The following is a 15,187-nucleotide window of genomic DNA, read 5'->3' as shown; positions in this document are numbered from 1 at the left end:
ACCTAATTGTCACAAATGAAGCTGACTCAGAATGGAAATTCTTGTCGGCCAAGACGCCTTCAAACCGAAGGAGGCAATGTATGAACTCAGGCTCATGGAAAGCGAAGGAGCGCATCAGTCGAACAAAGCGAAAACAACAAAAGGTGAAAGTCTATCTGCGTGTTCAAGTAACTATTGCGCATCATGGTTCTTTTGACCTAGGAATGCTCAGAGGATTATTATTGACTTATTTATAATAAACAGCATTACCCCTGTTCCGGGAAAAGAGGTATTCAAGACTAAGGCGTGTACCTTATTCATGTGACTGCAGTCAGTCCTGTCACACACTATCGTATCACGACGGTCAAGTAGCCCATGTCAGGCTCGAGCCGGCGTTGTTCTGATCAAGGAAATATCGACGGTATTGGTATATGTTTTCGATGGTGAAGAATTTGACAAGACCTTGACGCGAAGCCATGATCGCGCTGCGCTGATCTGGACTCGCGAAGTTATGGCCCCTGATGCGCACCCATTCACATCAACCTGCCTAACCAGTGGATTAGAGTCGATACCACCCATGTCAAAACAGATGCACACCCGTCTTTCCTCCATATGAATGGCGACAGTTGTTTCGGGTGGAACATTAGCGCATTCTTCTTTTGCTTTGCTGCTAGTCAGCCTGCACTCATCCCATTTGACTCCAATAAAAGAAAACTTGAGGTAGAGGAGAATTAAAACCATTCAAGGAGTAGCCATATATACCCTCTGGATCCGATACGAAGCGGTATCTAAAGTATACCTCCCAGGGCCCAGGGGAGATCGCATGGATATGGTATCTCCATAGAGCTCGAAGACTATCAGAAATACTAGAATTATATGAACACGATCATAAGGACGGTTTGCAAAGTGCAAAAGGAGCGCAGTTTGTTGATATGCTTCTGTTTGAGCTCTTTCCCTTCGAGAAGTGACACCTTTGTTTCAAGTGCAATTTCCAACCCGAGAAAATAAGATCCCGGGGTCTGATCCGAGCTCTCTCGGGTAAGACTCGGGTAGCTATAAATTCCTTCGACTGGGGTGATTGTTTGCTGCTGGTCTGACCTTTGCGAATGTGACGATGATTCAGGTATTCAAGTAATCAGCAAAATTCAAAATAGTAATCAAGTATGAATATTCTCACCTTGGAAGATGATCCCTACCGGCCCAACTTCTTCGAACTAATCGCTCAAGGTTGGTCCAAAGTTTGGTTTTTTGAATCGGTTCATCCCGGGGGTTGTCAAATGATGATGTGGGGTTACTGGATGTCAGAAGACATCACGCCAGCACCACTTTGCTTATTTTGCTTGACCTTTCACGACTTATTATGACCAGATCAACTTCGCGATCTCCTCAGCCCAGTGACTCGTTATGTGCTCTCGGTCTTTGCCCAAAGTCATCCGAGGTACTTGCTGAGGATTGTCAACCGACATGACGAGTGTTTTGCTTTATTGATGCTTTTCATCGAAAGGTACTATTTGAAGAATTGGGGTCAGCTGGAAAATTTGTCTTCTTATGCCTCGTAACCTATTGCAGGCACCTGACAAGCGGAATCTGCCATTGTAACTACCGACTATAACGTATAACCTCCAGGCGGCTCTTTTGCGGAGCATTTCTATGGATTGAAGCGCCGACGCCGACTGGATAGTAATCCCATCGAGCCAAGGATCTTACTGAATCAAACGAATGACCACGGTGACCTGAGAACCAAACATATCAGATATTCCCTTTTCTGTTTAGTAAGTGAGATTTCAATTATCAGTCTAAAACCTCTCATCAGTACTGACCTTGATCCTGTCTCAGGTGGGCATCCCATATTTGCGTAAAAAAGCTCGAGATTTGTACGAAAGGCTGGGGGGAAGCACAGACTCTACGCTTTTAGAAGACGACTCCGGGATGGGGCTCAGAGTACAGCAGATTGATCCAAATGTGAGTTGAACGAAACCTGCTCGTTGGTTTTAGCAAGCATTGATGAGAAGTGACAGGCCAATCAGCGACAACTGTTTTATCATAGGATATCAGATATATACAAGCTCTTATACCCATATACAAACGCTGCGTATGAGGCTATCAATTTAGTCTATAGTCTTCAATACCTTCTTGAACGGAGTCCTTATTGGAGACCTTTCGAAGCATGGATGAAACTCGAAATTCGTCGTCTCAGTGGCCAAGATTATGTGAGTCCTGCCAGATTGGTGAACAGGCATGTCAAATGTAATCAATGTCGAACCAACTTTTATTCTAGCAACGTATGGGGCAGAAGATTGCTTCGATGGCGAAGTCTCCATTTCGTCGAAATCAACGAACTGGTGCCCGACCCTCATTACTGAGACTACTCTTGAGAATAATCCAGCGGGGCACAAATGTCACTCTCGAATCACTCAAAGTGGCCCTACCATGCTCGATCTTTGCGTTCAAGTTTCTTGAATGGTGGTACTCGCCTTCTAACATCCGTCGCACTCGAACTTTTGGAATGTCTGATGAGGCTCAAGATTTGTACATCAAGCCTCCAGTATCACTTAGACCTCATCCAGAAGGCGTATTAAGCAAAGAAGGCAAGCTTATACCGGTGCGCAAAGGGCACTGTCCGATTTGTCGGTCAGTCCTCGTCAATTCGACTGCCTTTCCTTCAGGCTGGGTCTGTTGTTATAAGTGTGCACATTCGTATGTGTCTGATTTCGGAAGATGTCCAGTGACATGGTATCCTACTATTTTGGCTGATCTGAGGAAGATCATCGGATAATCTATACAAGCTTATCACTCGTACAATGACAAACCAGGCTACATGGTATCTGAGGTTTGGAAGGTCAGACACTTGTTATATTCATTTTGTGAAACAGATGTGTTTAAATTGTAGGAAATGCTGAGATGATGGAGCGTTCAAGTTGTCGATATCTGTAGTTTTGGCTAACTATAACCTCTGTCAAATGAGGTGAAATCACCCCAGACATATATAGTTGCCTGTTTTCAGAAGATGTGTTCCTACAATTTGTCAAGCCTACTCGCGTGTTCAGCTATGGACACTCGTGTCTTGTGACTTGCCATCTGTTCTTCCTCCTCACCAGTGTCAAAGTCCATACATACAAAGCAGTGCGGAAGCTTTCACCCATCATTGCAGAACTCTGAGCTTGTACATTGGGTTGGTGGGCTCTTCGTCAGCCCCGATGCGTCTCCTGCAAATTCAACGATGCTTTTGACTTGGTTTGATAGGCGACACTTATGCCAAATTTTGATCTTGGCAAAGTACTGAAAAGTCAGCTGGGAATCTAAGGATCTCGAGTTGATATAATTGAGATGGTAGAACATTGATTGTTGCTACTTAATCATTGCGCATATAAAGTATATGGGAGTTCGAGAAAATCTTCTCCAGCCAAACGTGGAAAATGTTTGGGATAGCTTGCTCATGCCAACATTTCATGTCAAACATCAAATAAGATATGATACCTGTCAAGTGAGTGAGGTGATTAAAGATCATACATTGTCATTTCCACCTAGTTTCGCAGAATTTGTAGTATGCTGAAAAAAAGTGTTTCAACTGTAGACAAAAATTTTCCACACGACACTGGCTGCATTGCTGTGCCGATGAAAGCGGTCAGATCATGCGTATGGCTGTTTCGTTGAGCTTGGATGGTACGGCTCGCTTGATTGAAAGAACTAGCCACATCTGGTAACGCGTCGCGGTCCGTTTAGAAGCCGACGATGGGAAGACCCACTCAACCCTGGGAGAGGGACTAAACTACATTTTTACAATAATGTACTTTCCACAACGTGTACATGGCGGAGAATGGAGTACGTTGAAGAAGTCGTAGAACGCTGAATTGAATGATGGTCTTAGCTGGATATATTTTCAGAAATCTTGTGATGCAATGTTGGTTGATTTGATCATTTCAAGTACGATAGCTTCATTCCTCCATCGGCGATCCGCTGAGAAGGTGTGGGTATTTTTTCCTCTTGATTTCTTCCAGTCGTTCTGCGACAGTCGGCTCTTCGTAGGACACGTAGGTTCCTTTCGCAAGCTCTTCTTTGTAGCGCGTCATGACAGTCATGGTCAAATCTTCAAGGTCGGCTAACCCCTTCATCAAGGCTTGAACGGCCGACTTATTATCATACATCTGGATTCGCAGATTCAGCTTAGGTTCAGACGGGTGGGGGAGCGAATATCCACAGAATTCGACATCTGGGCTGTGTAGATTCAATTGGATGAGGTGAATAACTTTTTGTCAGATCAAGTTTACGAGCTTGGATCTAGAGAATTGTGGTATGGTTAGACCGACTTTTTCATGATTATGTACCGTAGAGAATTTCCAAGAGTGTGGTCCTCGTCTTTGAGACAGAACGTCGCGGCGCAATGTGTCGCACCTGCTAGCTACATCCAAGCAAAAAGGTATAAAAAGTTGATTAAAAAGTATCAGCTTCCGAGGTCTTGCGGGGATTGATCATGATGCATGAATAAAACGTACAATGGTAACTTTTTCCGGATCGACTTCCTCGACGGATGATACTTTCGGGTCCACCTCCATACTGTAGACAGAAGGTAAGTTGCTTCAAGATGAGATCTCAGACTGGAGAAAATTGAGGTGGACCCGCCGAGCTTGAGCTGAAGTTGAATCCTTTTTGAGAGCAGAGTGGAGAAAAGAAAGCAAAAATATGTATTGGCATTCAAAAAGCAAAAATCCTTGTATGGTGTGTTAGACCTGAATCCTGGCCCCGACACCGCCCTTTCTTCCAGGGAGACCGGGTCCTCATGCGAGCACCGATGTCGGTCCGGAACACTCGGCGACGGATTCACAGTGAAAGTTACTTCAGTAGGTTCTTGTAGCCATGCCATGCCACAAGGTAAGTTATACACATATTAGCTTTGCAATTAACATTATCATCTTGAGACATAAAAAAATCAAATTTGCATTACCAGGATGACATCCTGTACACTGGGCTTCTTGCGATATGGATGCATCTTGAAGAGTAAATTAAGATAATAGCCCAAGATTGGCCTCAATATAAAACAACATCAGAGAACATGGCTTCATGTGGTGATGAGAGTAGGAGCATTGTCAATTTGGAAACTGATTTCTACAGACTCAACTTTATGAATCAATGTGCCTCTCTGGAGTCAAATTCCCTTCTGGGTGGTACCTGCCATAGTCTTGTTTCATTATAGCAGCTTCAAATATCACATGTGAAGCCTGCTGATGAAGAGGTTCATAACAGAGCTCCTCAATTATCAGCCATGGGGCATTGACCCTGCAAATGCTAAGAATGCTGGTGAAGAGCAGAACCTACCAAAACAGTGTGAAATGTTAGAACCCATCTTCATACTCTCAGGTATGCAGAGTGCATAATGGAGCTAGCCTATCAAAAGATGCAAAATTAGTTGAGCACTTTTTTCTTTGCTGTAAGGCACACAGACCTTAAACTGACCTAAATATACAGGGGGAATAATTGAGAACCAAACATTAAGCTTGAAAGCCTGTAGTGAATGATCCATTGAAAGTTTCCCCTTTCAAAAGATAAGAATGTAATGATCAATGATCCTCAGCTTTGGTGAAAGAAGCTGAGGATTTGGTCCTCTTTTAGATCCATAAGCATCTGGCGTAATGAATACATCATTGAATCAGACCTTTGAATCATTTCTGAATTCTCAAGTTCATGCACCGCAAAAATGGAAAAGCATCCTCATGAGCTGAGAATAGTCCTCTGCACTGTGATTCCCTATTTCGAGCATAACCCTTTGTTCTCTCTTTACGCGCTTTACGCGCTTTTCAATATGCCCAATATCTTTTCATCGCTTTTAAGCGCTTTCCATTTATTTCCTTTCTCTCATATTTCGTATTCCTCCTTGTTGTAATCGAAACGGACCGTACCGGATCCGTCTCGATCTAACCCTACATTGTTCTAACTCGTATTACCACTAATTGTAATACCGGATCCTGCAGTACCGGATCCGGCGCGTCACTACCTAAACATCTTGTATCTCGGCGTTCTCGCCATTCTTATTGTATTTCCTTATTTCCTTATTTGTGCTCCGCCCAAAGATGCTCGTCTATATAAAGACTTCGCATCTCCCAAGTAATCAAAGCCTCAAGTTACTTCCTGCTCATAATTCGCACCCTAACATTGTGAGTAGAATCACAAATATATATTTGTGTGTTTTTCTAAATTCTTTTTGCTTCAAACTTTAATATCTCTACCAACCAGATATCGAAAAGGTTTCCCGTTAATCTGTAACCCACAATCCTAACTCTGTACCTCTGTTATACCGTTTTCTAGAAACCCTCATCGAAATACCCTATAACCAAAAGATACAAACATCCCCACAAAAAAACAGATTAACCCCGTTGTAAGTCATCGTTATTTCCTAGCTAGTCATCCCGATCTCCTTCGACACCTTTCCCTCAATTAGTTGAAGTAACTAAAAGAATTCCCTTACCTTTTACGCACACAGAACCAACAACCGATTTTTAACAAACCTATTCTCATCGCGCTTATAAAAAAACCCATTTGATTTTTAAATCACCGTTAACACAACTAGCTCTTTTTGAAGAAGTTAGATACTGTACGCTCAACCCGTCTTATAAGACCCTGATCAGGTCTTCCCTCGTTTTTTACTTACTCCTTTTTTTCTTTTGATTCTGTGAACAGTCACTTTTTTCAAAATGGAAGACCATAACGGATATGTCAACATCCCCGCAGAGGACCTCCGTCTAATTAAAGCCCAACTCGAACAGTTCGGCATAGAAGCGCAAAACCGTGACCAGAATCACGCGCGCGAAATTTCTGACCTCAGAAATCAACACCAACAAATCTTCCAACAACAAGCGGAAGTCATCCGCCAATTTGAAGCCCAACAACACAACCTCTCCACCGAGCATTATCAAAAACCCGACGCCTTTCGCGCCGAACCCAGAAAATTTACGGGTTACGGCGATAATGCAGAACTATGGTTTTTGGAACTCGAATCCAATTTTTGTATGCATGGATATCCAGAAGCGGTCTGGGGCGAAATGATCGGCTCATATCTAGATGAAGAATCTCACATGTTCTGGCATGAAGCTCGGAAATCGCAAGGCGGTACCATATCGGATTACCACAATTTCAAAACCGAATTCTTAAAACAATATAATTTCGACATGATGGTCGAAGAAATACAAGAGAAGATAAAAATATGTTATTACAAAGGAGATATAAATGATTATATACTCAGATTTAGAAGATTAATGGCATACATGCCCTTGGATGTTCTCTCCTTCCAAGCTCGTAAATTTGCTTTCACCGATAAACTCCCGGCCCACTATCGAGAAAAAATAAATAATAAAGAAGACATACGATCAAAAAAAGACATGGAATTAGTATACGCGGTTGCTAGAGAAGCGGAACGAACTGTCAAAATTAATAATTGAGGCTTCAAGGGTTATGACCACAAGCACTCGACTCCGAACAAAATCCCTGACAGAAAGCCCCACTTCAACTCGCACCGCAACATCTTCAAATCCTCGAACCACTCCAACCACTTTGGCAAGCCCCACGCCGTCACTAACGGTTCAGGACCTATGGACTTAGATAACGTAGACCTAACTACCGTGGAGTGTTACAACTGCCACGGGAAAGGACATATGTCCAACAAGTGTCCACAAAAGAAGAAGACCTTCAACGGATCAAAAGGTCGTCAAAACAACTTCAGCCGTCACAAACCTAACCTATTGCTCATAGACCATCTTATTGACGTTCCCTCAAACTCTTCTTCCCTTGATTCTTTCATTCCTCCGTTTCAAGATCATGAACTCCAAGAAGAAGAATTCTTTATAACACCTTTCTCGGATGCGAATGGCCAGGTCTTCAGGGCCTCAAGAGAATCGAGTGAATCCCTCGACGGACCCACTGAGGATGGAAGAGAGTATCTTGAGAATTATAAGAAACATTACTTAGAAGCCCTTCGAGATATGAACCCGGACAACTTTCTAGATTTAGAACAAGAAAGAGCGGCTGTCGCTAGAGTCCTGGAAGATGCCGAGGAATACAGATGCTGTAAGTCGTGTAAAGCTTACGGAAATGAGGACAGCCCCCCGACAGTGTCTAATGGTGTAAAATTCTTTAACCTAGACGCGAATCAAGTCAACAATGTCAACAACAAACGTCCTCTTTGAGAAGACACACCTATCGAAAAAATCCCAGCACACGACCCCAATAGTAATCACGATATCTATTACCTGGGCGTAGAAGAAACTTTAAAGAAAGACCCATCAAAGAAAATAAAGATGGACAGTACACTAATGGATGGATACCAATATACGAATTTCCGATCTCCCTCTCCATTACCCTCTCTGGACCCTGTAGACTTGGCGGAAAGAGAATTGGAGAGTGTTGAGACCTGGAATCGAATCTTATCAACCTCCTATACCAACTGGGCAAATAAGACCGAATTTGGGTCCGATTGTACTGCCGACGAAGAAAATACTAGTATCGCGGCTATCGAATCAAGCTCGATTTCACCTTATGAAGATGACCCCCGTATTTCCAACTACGAATTCTTCAAAGCGAGAGCTGTCGACTTACCGCCCCCGGAGCACATACCAGCCGACCTGGCCATGGTGGAGATGAAGCCAGTTCTTCCACGTAATGAAGATTATCACGGCATAGATCTTGCTTCCCATGAGGAAGAAGCGAAAACCTCACTGCCAATCTATCCATGCCTCTTCCGGAACATCCCACTTGACGCCATAATCAACAGCGGTGCCGCGGCGAACTACATCTCCACGGAACGCGTCGAAAAAATGAAAAAACTGTGCCCAGGAAGAATTGAAATCAAAACCGTTGAACAACAGAACGTCAGGCTCGCCAACGGAGCTCGGGAGTCCTGCAATGAAGTCATTATTTTCGAGGCCGAATTCGAAGATGATAGAAGTATGGCAACATTTAAATTCGATGTTAAAGCCTTCATACTTCCCCTCCCAAACATATCACTAATCCTGGGCCTACCCTGGTTAAGAGAAGCTCAACCGCTCGTCAACTACACCACTGGTAATTACGTTGTGAAAAACGGATTTACCATCAGACCGAGGAATTACGAACCAAAGCTCTTCACAATTGAAGATAAGAATTTTGGTGATAAGTTAGCTCATAAAGCTAAAGTTATAGCCCCGGAGTGTTGGAGAGACGAAGTGGTCATGATGGACCGATCCTATAAACATCATATTGATACTGGCGACGCCCGACCAATCAAAACGCACGGTAGACCACACACCCCTCCAGAACACGCAACAATAAAACAATTTGTAGAAGAAAGCATAACTCAAGGTATTATCGAGCCTTCAGATTCGCCGTGGAGCTCTCCCCTGCTACTTGTTAAAAAACAAGATGGATCTAATAGAGTATGTGTGGACTACAGAGCTTTAAATAAAGTTACCAAGAAAAATGCTTACCCACTACCTCATATCGATGATGCTTACCTTTTTCTTTCCGGCGCTAAGTATTTTTCAACTATAGATTTGAAGAGTGGTTTCTGGCAAGTACCAATGAACAACAAGGACAAAGAAAAGACAGCGTTCACCTGTAGGTTGGGTCATTTTCAGTGGAGGGTAATGCCGTTCGGCTTATGCAACGCGCCCGCCACGTTCCAGGAGAAGATGAATTCATTATTGAAAAACGTAATTGACAAGTTTGCTTTGGTCTATCTAGACGACGTAATCATCTACTCTAAAACCGAAGAGGAGCACGAGAAACATATAGAGGAAGTTTTCAAGATCCTACAAAAAGAAAAATTAGTCGTCTCAGCAAAGAAATGCCAATTCGGAAAGTCCTCCCTACTGTTCTTGGGCCACATCGTGGACGGAGATGGTATTAGAACAAATCCAGAGAAGATTAACAAGATAGTTGAGTGGCCTATACCAACTAACATCTCACATGTTCGTGGATTTCTCAACCTGTGTACTTACTACGAACGTTTCATCTTAAAGTTCTCCGCTATAGCTTCACCACTATATAGATTGACTGAAGGATCGCCTAAACCCGGCACGTCAATCAAATGGGGGGATGAGGAGCAACTTGCCTTCGAAAAACTCAAGAAATGCCTTTGCGACACAGTTCCCTTGCAACACCCAGCCCCTTTTAAACCTTTTGTACTAGATACCGACGCCTCTGGTACTAACATAGGCGCCGTACTACAACAAGACACAAACATGGAACTTGAAAAAGATGTAAGCTTCGACTATAACTTATACCAAAAAAATCTTAAAGACAAAAACTTAAGACCGATTGCTTTCGAATCTCGGAAACTTTCTAAAACGGAACAAAATTACTCTGCTCAGGAGCGCGAGCTACTCGCTATCGTACATGGACTCAAGCACTTTCGGGGTTTCGTCAAAGGTTTGCCAGTTCTTATACAAACCGATCATGAATTGTTAAAATACTTTAAAACCCAAAAACATATTAATCGCCGGCTCGCACGTTTTGTAGATGAAATAGAGTTCTTCGATTGCCACATCATCTATCGCCCTGGCAAGGAACAGCTCGCCGCTGACTCTCTGTCACGAAAACCAAACACAGAATTTGACAAAGAACCGCCAGAGACAGCCGCCGCCCTCTGTAATATTGACGACGAAGAAGAGGTATACCACAAACTGACAGAATACAAACTTAAATTACAAGCTGGAGTCGACCCCTCAAGCATTGGGACCGGAGATTTTTTAATAGACGGTAACTGATTGATCAAGATCAACCTGGAAAACTTATCCGAAGAACAACACACCGTCCCAACTAGTAGACTTCAAGCAGAAGGTATCTGTGACCAAATACATATTGACCTTGGACATCGGAATGAAAAAGATGTCATCGACGCAGTCAAGAAACGATATTGGTTTCCTCACCTTTCGAAAACCATCAAGGAAGTTATCAGCCTGTGTGAAGCTTGTCAGGTTCACGCCGCCCCATCAGGACAACAAGGTATGCCTATTCAGTTGATGCCTAGGGGCGAGCCTTTCAGAAAATGGGGCATGGATTTTGTTGGCCCTTTACCAAGGACAGCTAACGGAAATCAATTTCTCATCACAGCCATAGACTACGGAACGGGATGGGCTTACGCAAAATCTTTACAAAGCACCTCCTCGGAAGCAGCTGTAAGTCTGGTGAAAGAAATCACTTTAAATCATGGACTTCCAGAAGAAATTGTTACTGATAACGGTTCCGAATTTATTTCACACAATTTCAAACAATATTTGAAGAAGAACAACATCAAGCAAAAAAATACTTCTCCTTATCATCCACAAACTAACGGTTTGGATGAAAGGTTTCATGGTACCTTAGTTAACGCCCTACGTAAGTTTTGTAGTCCTTACAATCAGAATCTATGGGACGAGTACATTAACACTTGCCTTTTCGCTTACCGCGCCTCTTATTCACATTCCATGAAAGCCTTGCCGTTCTATATGGCTTACGGTGAAGAGGCAAGGTTGCCATCAGAAGAAGTAAGCATTAAATTTGACAACTCTTACGAAAACTTAGAACTAATCCATCGACAACGTAACCTGTCAGTTGTCAAACTCAAGAAGACAAGAGAGCAACTCATCAAAGAACTTAACGAAAGGGCGCAGACGAGGTCCACAGAGACAGAAGAAACATACACCGAGCGAAACCTCCGCCCGGGAGACTGCGTCCTCCGAAGGTTTGAAGGCCGTCCATCGAAATTACACCCAAAATGGGATGGTCCTTTCATCATACAGAAAGCAGACCCCCACGGTACGTACACTTTGATGACATCCAACGGTCATGTCTTAAAAGCTAAAGTAAACGGCTGCCGACTTAAAAAATTTAAAGGCAATCCAGACCGGTTTTACTTCGCCTCTAGCAGACTTCAAAGACGAGATTCCGCCGCTGCAAAACGAAGCAATGGGACATCTCGTAATGTGCCGTGAATCCTTTGAAACTGTTATCCATAGAGGATCAGACGACTTCATAACAGACTTCGGCATATTAATTCAACAATTAAATGAATCTGTTTCAAAAGAATTGAGCCGTCCAATCAAAGGGAAACATCGTGAGTAAACTGGGAAGTTTACCGTCTTAAGGAGGGGATGGTGTGATTCCCTATTTCGAGCATAACCCTTTGTTCTCTCTTTACGCGCTTTACGCGCTTTTCAATATGCCCAATATCTTTTCATCGCTTTTAAGCGCTTTCCATTTATTTCCTTTCTCTCATATTTCGTATTCCTCCTTGTTGTAATCGAAACGGACCGTACCGGATCCGTCTCGATCTAACCCTACATTGTTCTAACTTGTATTACCACTAATTGTAATACCGGATCCTGCAGTACCGGATCCGGCGCGTCACTACCTAAACATCTTGTATCTCGGCGTTCTTGCCATTCTTATTGTATTTCCTTATTTCCTTATTTGTGCTCCGCCCAAAGATGCTCGTCTATATAAAGACTTCGCATCTCCCAAGTAATCAAAGCCTCAAGTTACTTCCTGCTCATAATTCGCACCCTAACATTGTGAGTAGAATCACAGCACCAATCCCAAATGCACGCTGAAGTCCAATCCAATGACCTATAAGAAGCGACCGCACAGCCCATCCATAGTAAAACTCCCCCCATCCGCTTCACACTCTATCAAATCATCACATCTAAGCCCCACAATAAAATCCACCAACGCTTACTTTGAAATCAACACTTCTTTCAACGCACACTAGCCAATTGGGCGGCGGGCGCCGCCATAAACCATGGAGGACGTACATGATGAGTAGTGATATCTAGTACCTGATGAAGACAAAAGAATAGAAGCAGCTTACCATATTAACACAATGATTGAATTTAATTAATTGCCAAACAGTGATGTCAATTTCACTCAAGCTCTGCAAAAATCAAGAACAGGAACGATATTTTAGATCATGGTGAGTCGCAGAACCAAGGAGAGTCTCTTGCAGTTAAAATTAAAAACCATGTTTGTTTGTTCTTTACTGGGTTTGCATGATGTAGCAAAGACTGAGGAAATCAAGATCAGTAATCATTGGCTTATAGATACAACTAATGGTTTCTTTGGCTCATCATACTACACATGTTATTGTAAGATTGTGACATCATAGTTTGACTTTGTTCTATATAAGATCCTGTGTGCTCTTTACTTAGATCTTTTTCTTCATCAAACTCAAACATTTATCTTTTGCAAAATCTTTCTTTCATCCAGATTGTTCATCTTTATTTTGGTCAAGTTCTCAGCTTACAATAAGCTGATTACCTGCCTCTCACAGGTAATATCCATTTTAGTTGGCCCACCACCATGCCGCTGTTATGCAAGCCATCATTTACATATTTTGATCAATACCCATAAAGTGTGTAGGCTCTCTACCCAAACTGATACCTGCTTATATGAGTTCTATGTCACTCTGTAGTGTTCCTCTTCAGTTGTCGGCTTCCAGGCTTTGGCTCCGCCAAAGCCACAAAAGCTCTGGCTGATTGACCAGTTGGTGAAATTTCTGGATCAATTCTTGAACTTTGTCCAGGTTCATCTTAGCAGTGATTTTGGAACCAGCAGCCATTTCAGCAATGTATTGTTTGAGTTGAGATATACCATTTTGGCTTCATACACAATTTGACCCTTCACAGTTACTGTAGTCTTTGGGGAAGTGGGGAATGTGACCACAGAGAGGGGGAAGCATAAGAAACCTCACAACAGTATACTTACTATTGCGGTACATGGGTGCAGTGCTGATAGCCTTGCAACAGTTGCTGAGAAGGATCTGTCCAAACTACTGGGCCAGTTGATATTGTTCTCCTTTTAGCATGTCAATTTTGTCAAGCATCTAACAAAGCTGGGTTGGCTTGGTTCATGATCACCAGAAATTAAGAATGTGAACATGATCAGCTACAGGTTGGAATCATGATGAATTGAGAACTTGCTTTGGCAGGGATGACCCAATCTACTGTTTGCAAACAGCCATAGATACTGCAAAAAAAATATGTGAGCTCCAAAGAAAGCTGCTACTTCAGAATAAAAAACAAACGACAATCTCCAAAGCAATCTGACAAACCTAATTCCAGACTGAATCAAAATGACAGGCTTTCAAAGGATTGAAGACCAGCTGGATACTTTGAATGTAAGACTTGTTAAGATATCCTATCTTGATGAGTGTGGTCAAAGATCATTTCCTGTTTTGGTAAGTGTGATGGATAAGAATGGAGGTGGTAAATGGTTCTGTAGTAGTTGTATGTGATGCAAGACTTAGCAGCAAATCTGATGGTTAACAAAGGGGCTAATGCATGGAAGTTGAATCAAGGGATGCGGCTGGATTTCTTTGGGGGTTTCCTTCTCTATTTGTAATTCTCTCTTTCCTCTTTTCTGATTCTTTTTGTGTCGAAAAGAATCAGTGAGTTTTTCATCTTTCAATTCAGATTTTGATCATACTGTTAACTGATATCAATACTGTCATCTTAGAAACTTTTTTATTGTTTCCTGTTCATCTTTCCTTACGCGCTCTTCTTTTATTTCGAGCTCGCAGGTAGATAGAAGTCCATCTACTAGATTCCAATTTGTCTCTTTTATCTGATAAGCTTTACTTTTTCACTTTGTTCTTTTGTTTGTGGTCTGTTAGGTTAGTTTCCTGTTCTCGTCGTTGACTAGCAGACAAGCTTTAGTCTGACGCGGAACCTGTGCCCTCAGGTGTGTGGTGTCGAAAAGAATCAAAACTTTTTTATTGTTTCCTGTTCATCTTTCCTTACGCGCTCTTCTTTTATTTCGAGCTCGCAGGTTAGTTTCCTGTTCTCGTCGTTGACTAGCAGACAAGCTTTAGTCTGACGCGGAACCTGTGCCCTCAGGTTAGTTTCCTGTTCTCGTCGTTGACTAGCAGACAAGCTTTAGTCTGACGCGGAACCTGTGCCCTCAGGTATCCTTTTTCGTACTATTGCATTGTCTAGCGGTGAAGTCATCTCAAGACTCTTTTTAGATTCTTGTGTTCTGTTCCGTCGAGAACTTTATAAGACTCCCCAGGTTGCTTGTGGTTGGCATTTAGTTAGTTTCTTTGCTTACTATCACATATGATTGAGTCAATTACAATCAGCTTGATTCAGATGATTGGGAAGAGATGGAGACGATTTAGTGATTGTGAAAATGATATACTAATTGTTTACCAATCATTTGTTGGCCAAGAGTAAGACAATCAATATGAGAGGATGAAGGCAAAGTGTTGATT

At 42.5% G+C, this 15,187-nt stretch overlaps 2 protein-coding genes across 2 annotated transcripts; one reads left to right on the top strand and one right to left on the bottom strand.

Moving 5' to 3' along the window:
* Positions 1-1,142: 1,142 nt before the first annotated feature.
* On the top strand, positions 1,143-2,755 carry MELLADRAFT_87096 (uncharacterized protein; the record flags this gene model as incomplete). The annotated part of the gene is made up of 6 exons (XM_007403877.1): positions 1,143-1,206; positions 1,348-1,503; positions 1,606-1,751; positions 1,816-1,941; positions 1,998-2,189; positions 2,258-2,755. 6 exons carry the CDS (start codon positions 1,143-1,145, stop codon positions 2,753-2,755), a joined length of 1,182 nt encoding a protein of 393 aa, XP_007403939.1.
* A 630-nt stretch (positions 2,756-3,385) lies between these two features.
* On the bottom strand, positions 3,386-4,646 carry MELLADRAFT_70512 (uncharacterized protein; the record flags this gene model as incomplete). The annotated part of the gene is made up of 3 exons (XM_007403688.1): positions 3,386-4,194; positions 4,287-4,378; positions 4,473-4,646. The coding sequence occupies 3 exons, from the start codon at positions 4,530-4,532 to the stop codon at positions 3,915-3,917; spliced, it is 432 nt and encodes a 143-aa protein (XP_007403750.1).
* Between the last annotated feature and the right edge of the window lie 10,541 nt (positions 4,647-15,187).

Source organism: Melampsora larici-populina, assembly GCF_000204055.1.
Source record: "Melampsora larici-populina 98AG31 unplaced genomic scaffold MELLAscaffold_1, whole genome shotgun sequence".
Taxonomy (NCBI): domain Eukaryota; kingdom Fungi; phylum Basidiomycota; class Pucciniomycetes; order Pucciniales; family Melampsoraceae; genus Melampsora; species Melampsora laricis-populina.
The sequence above is the reverse complement of the archived record's forward strand: the minus strand, read 5'-3'. Positions and strand labels throughout refer to the sequence as shown.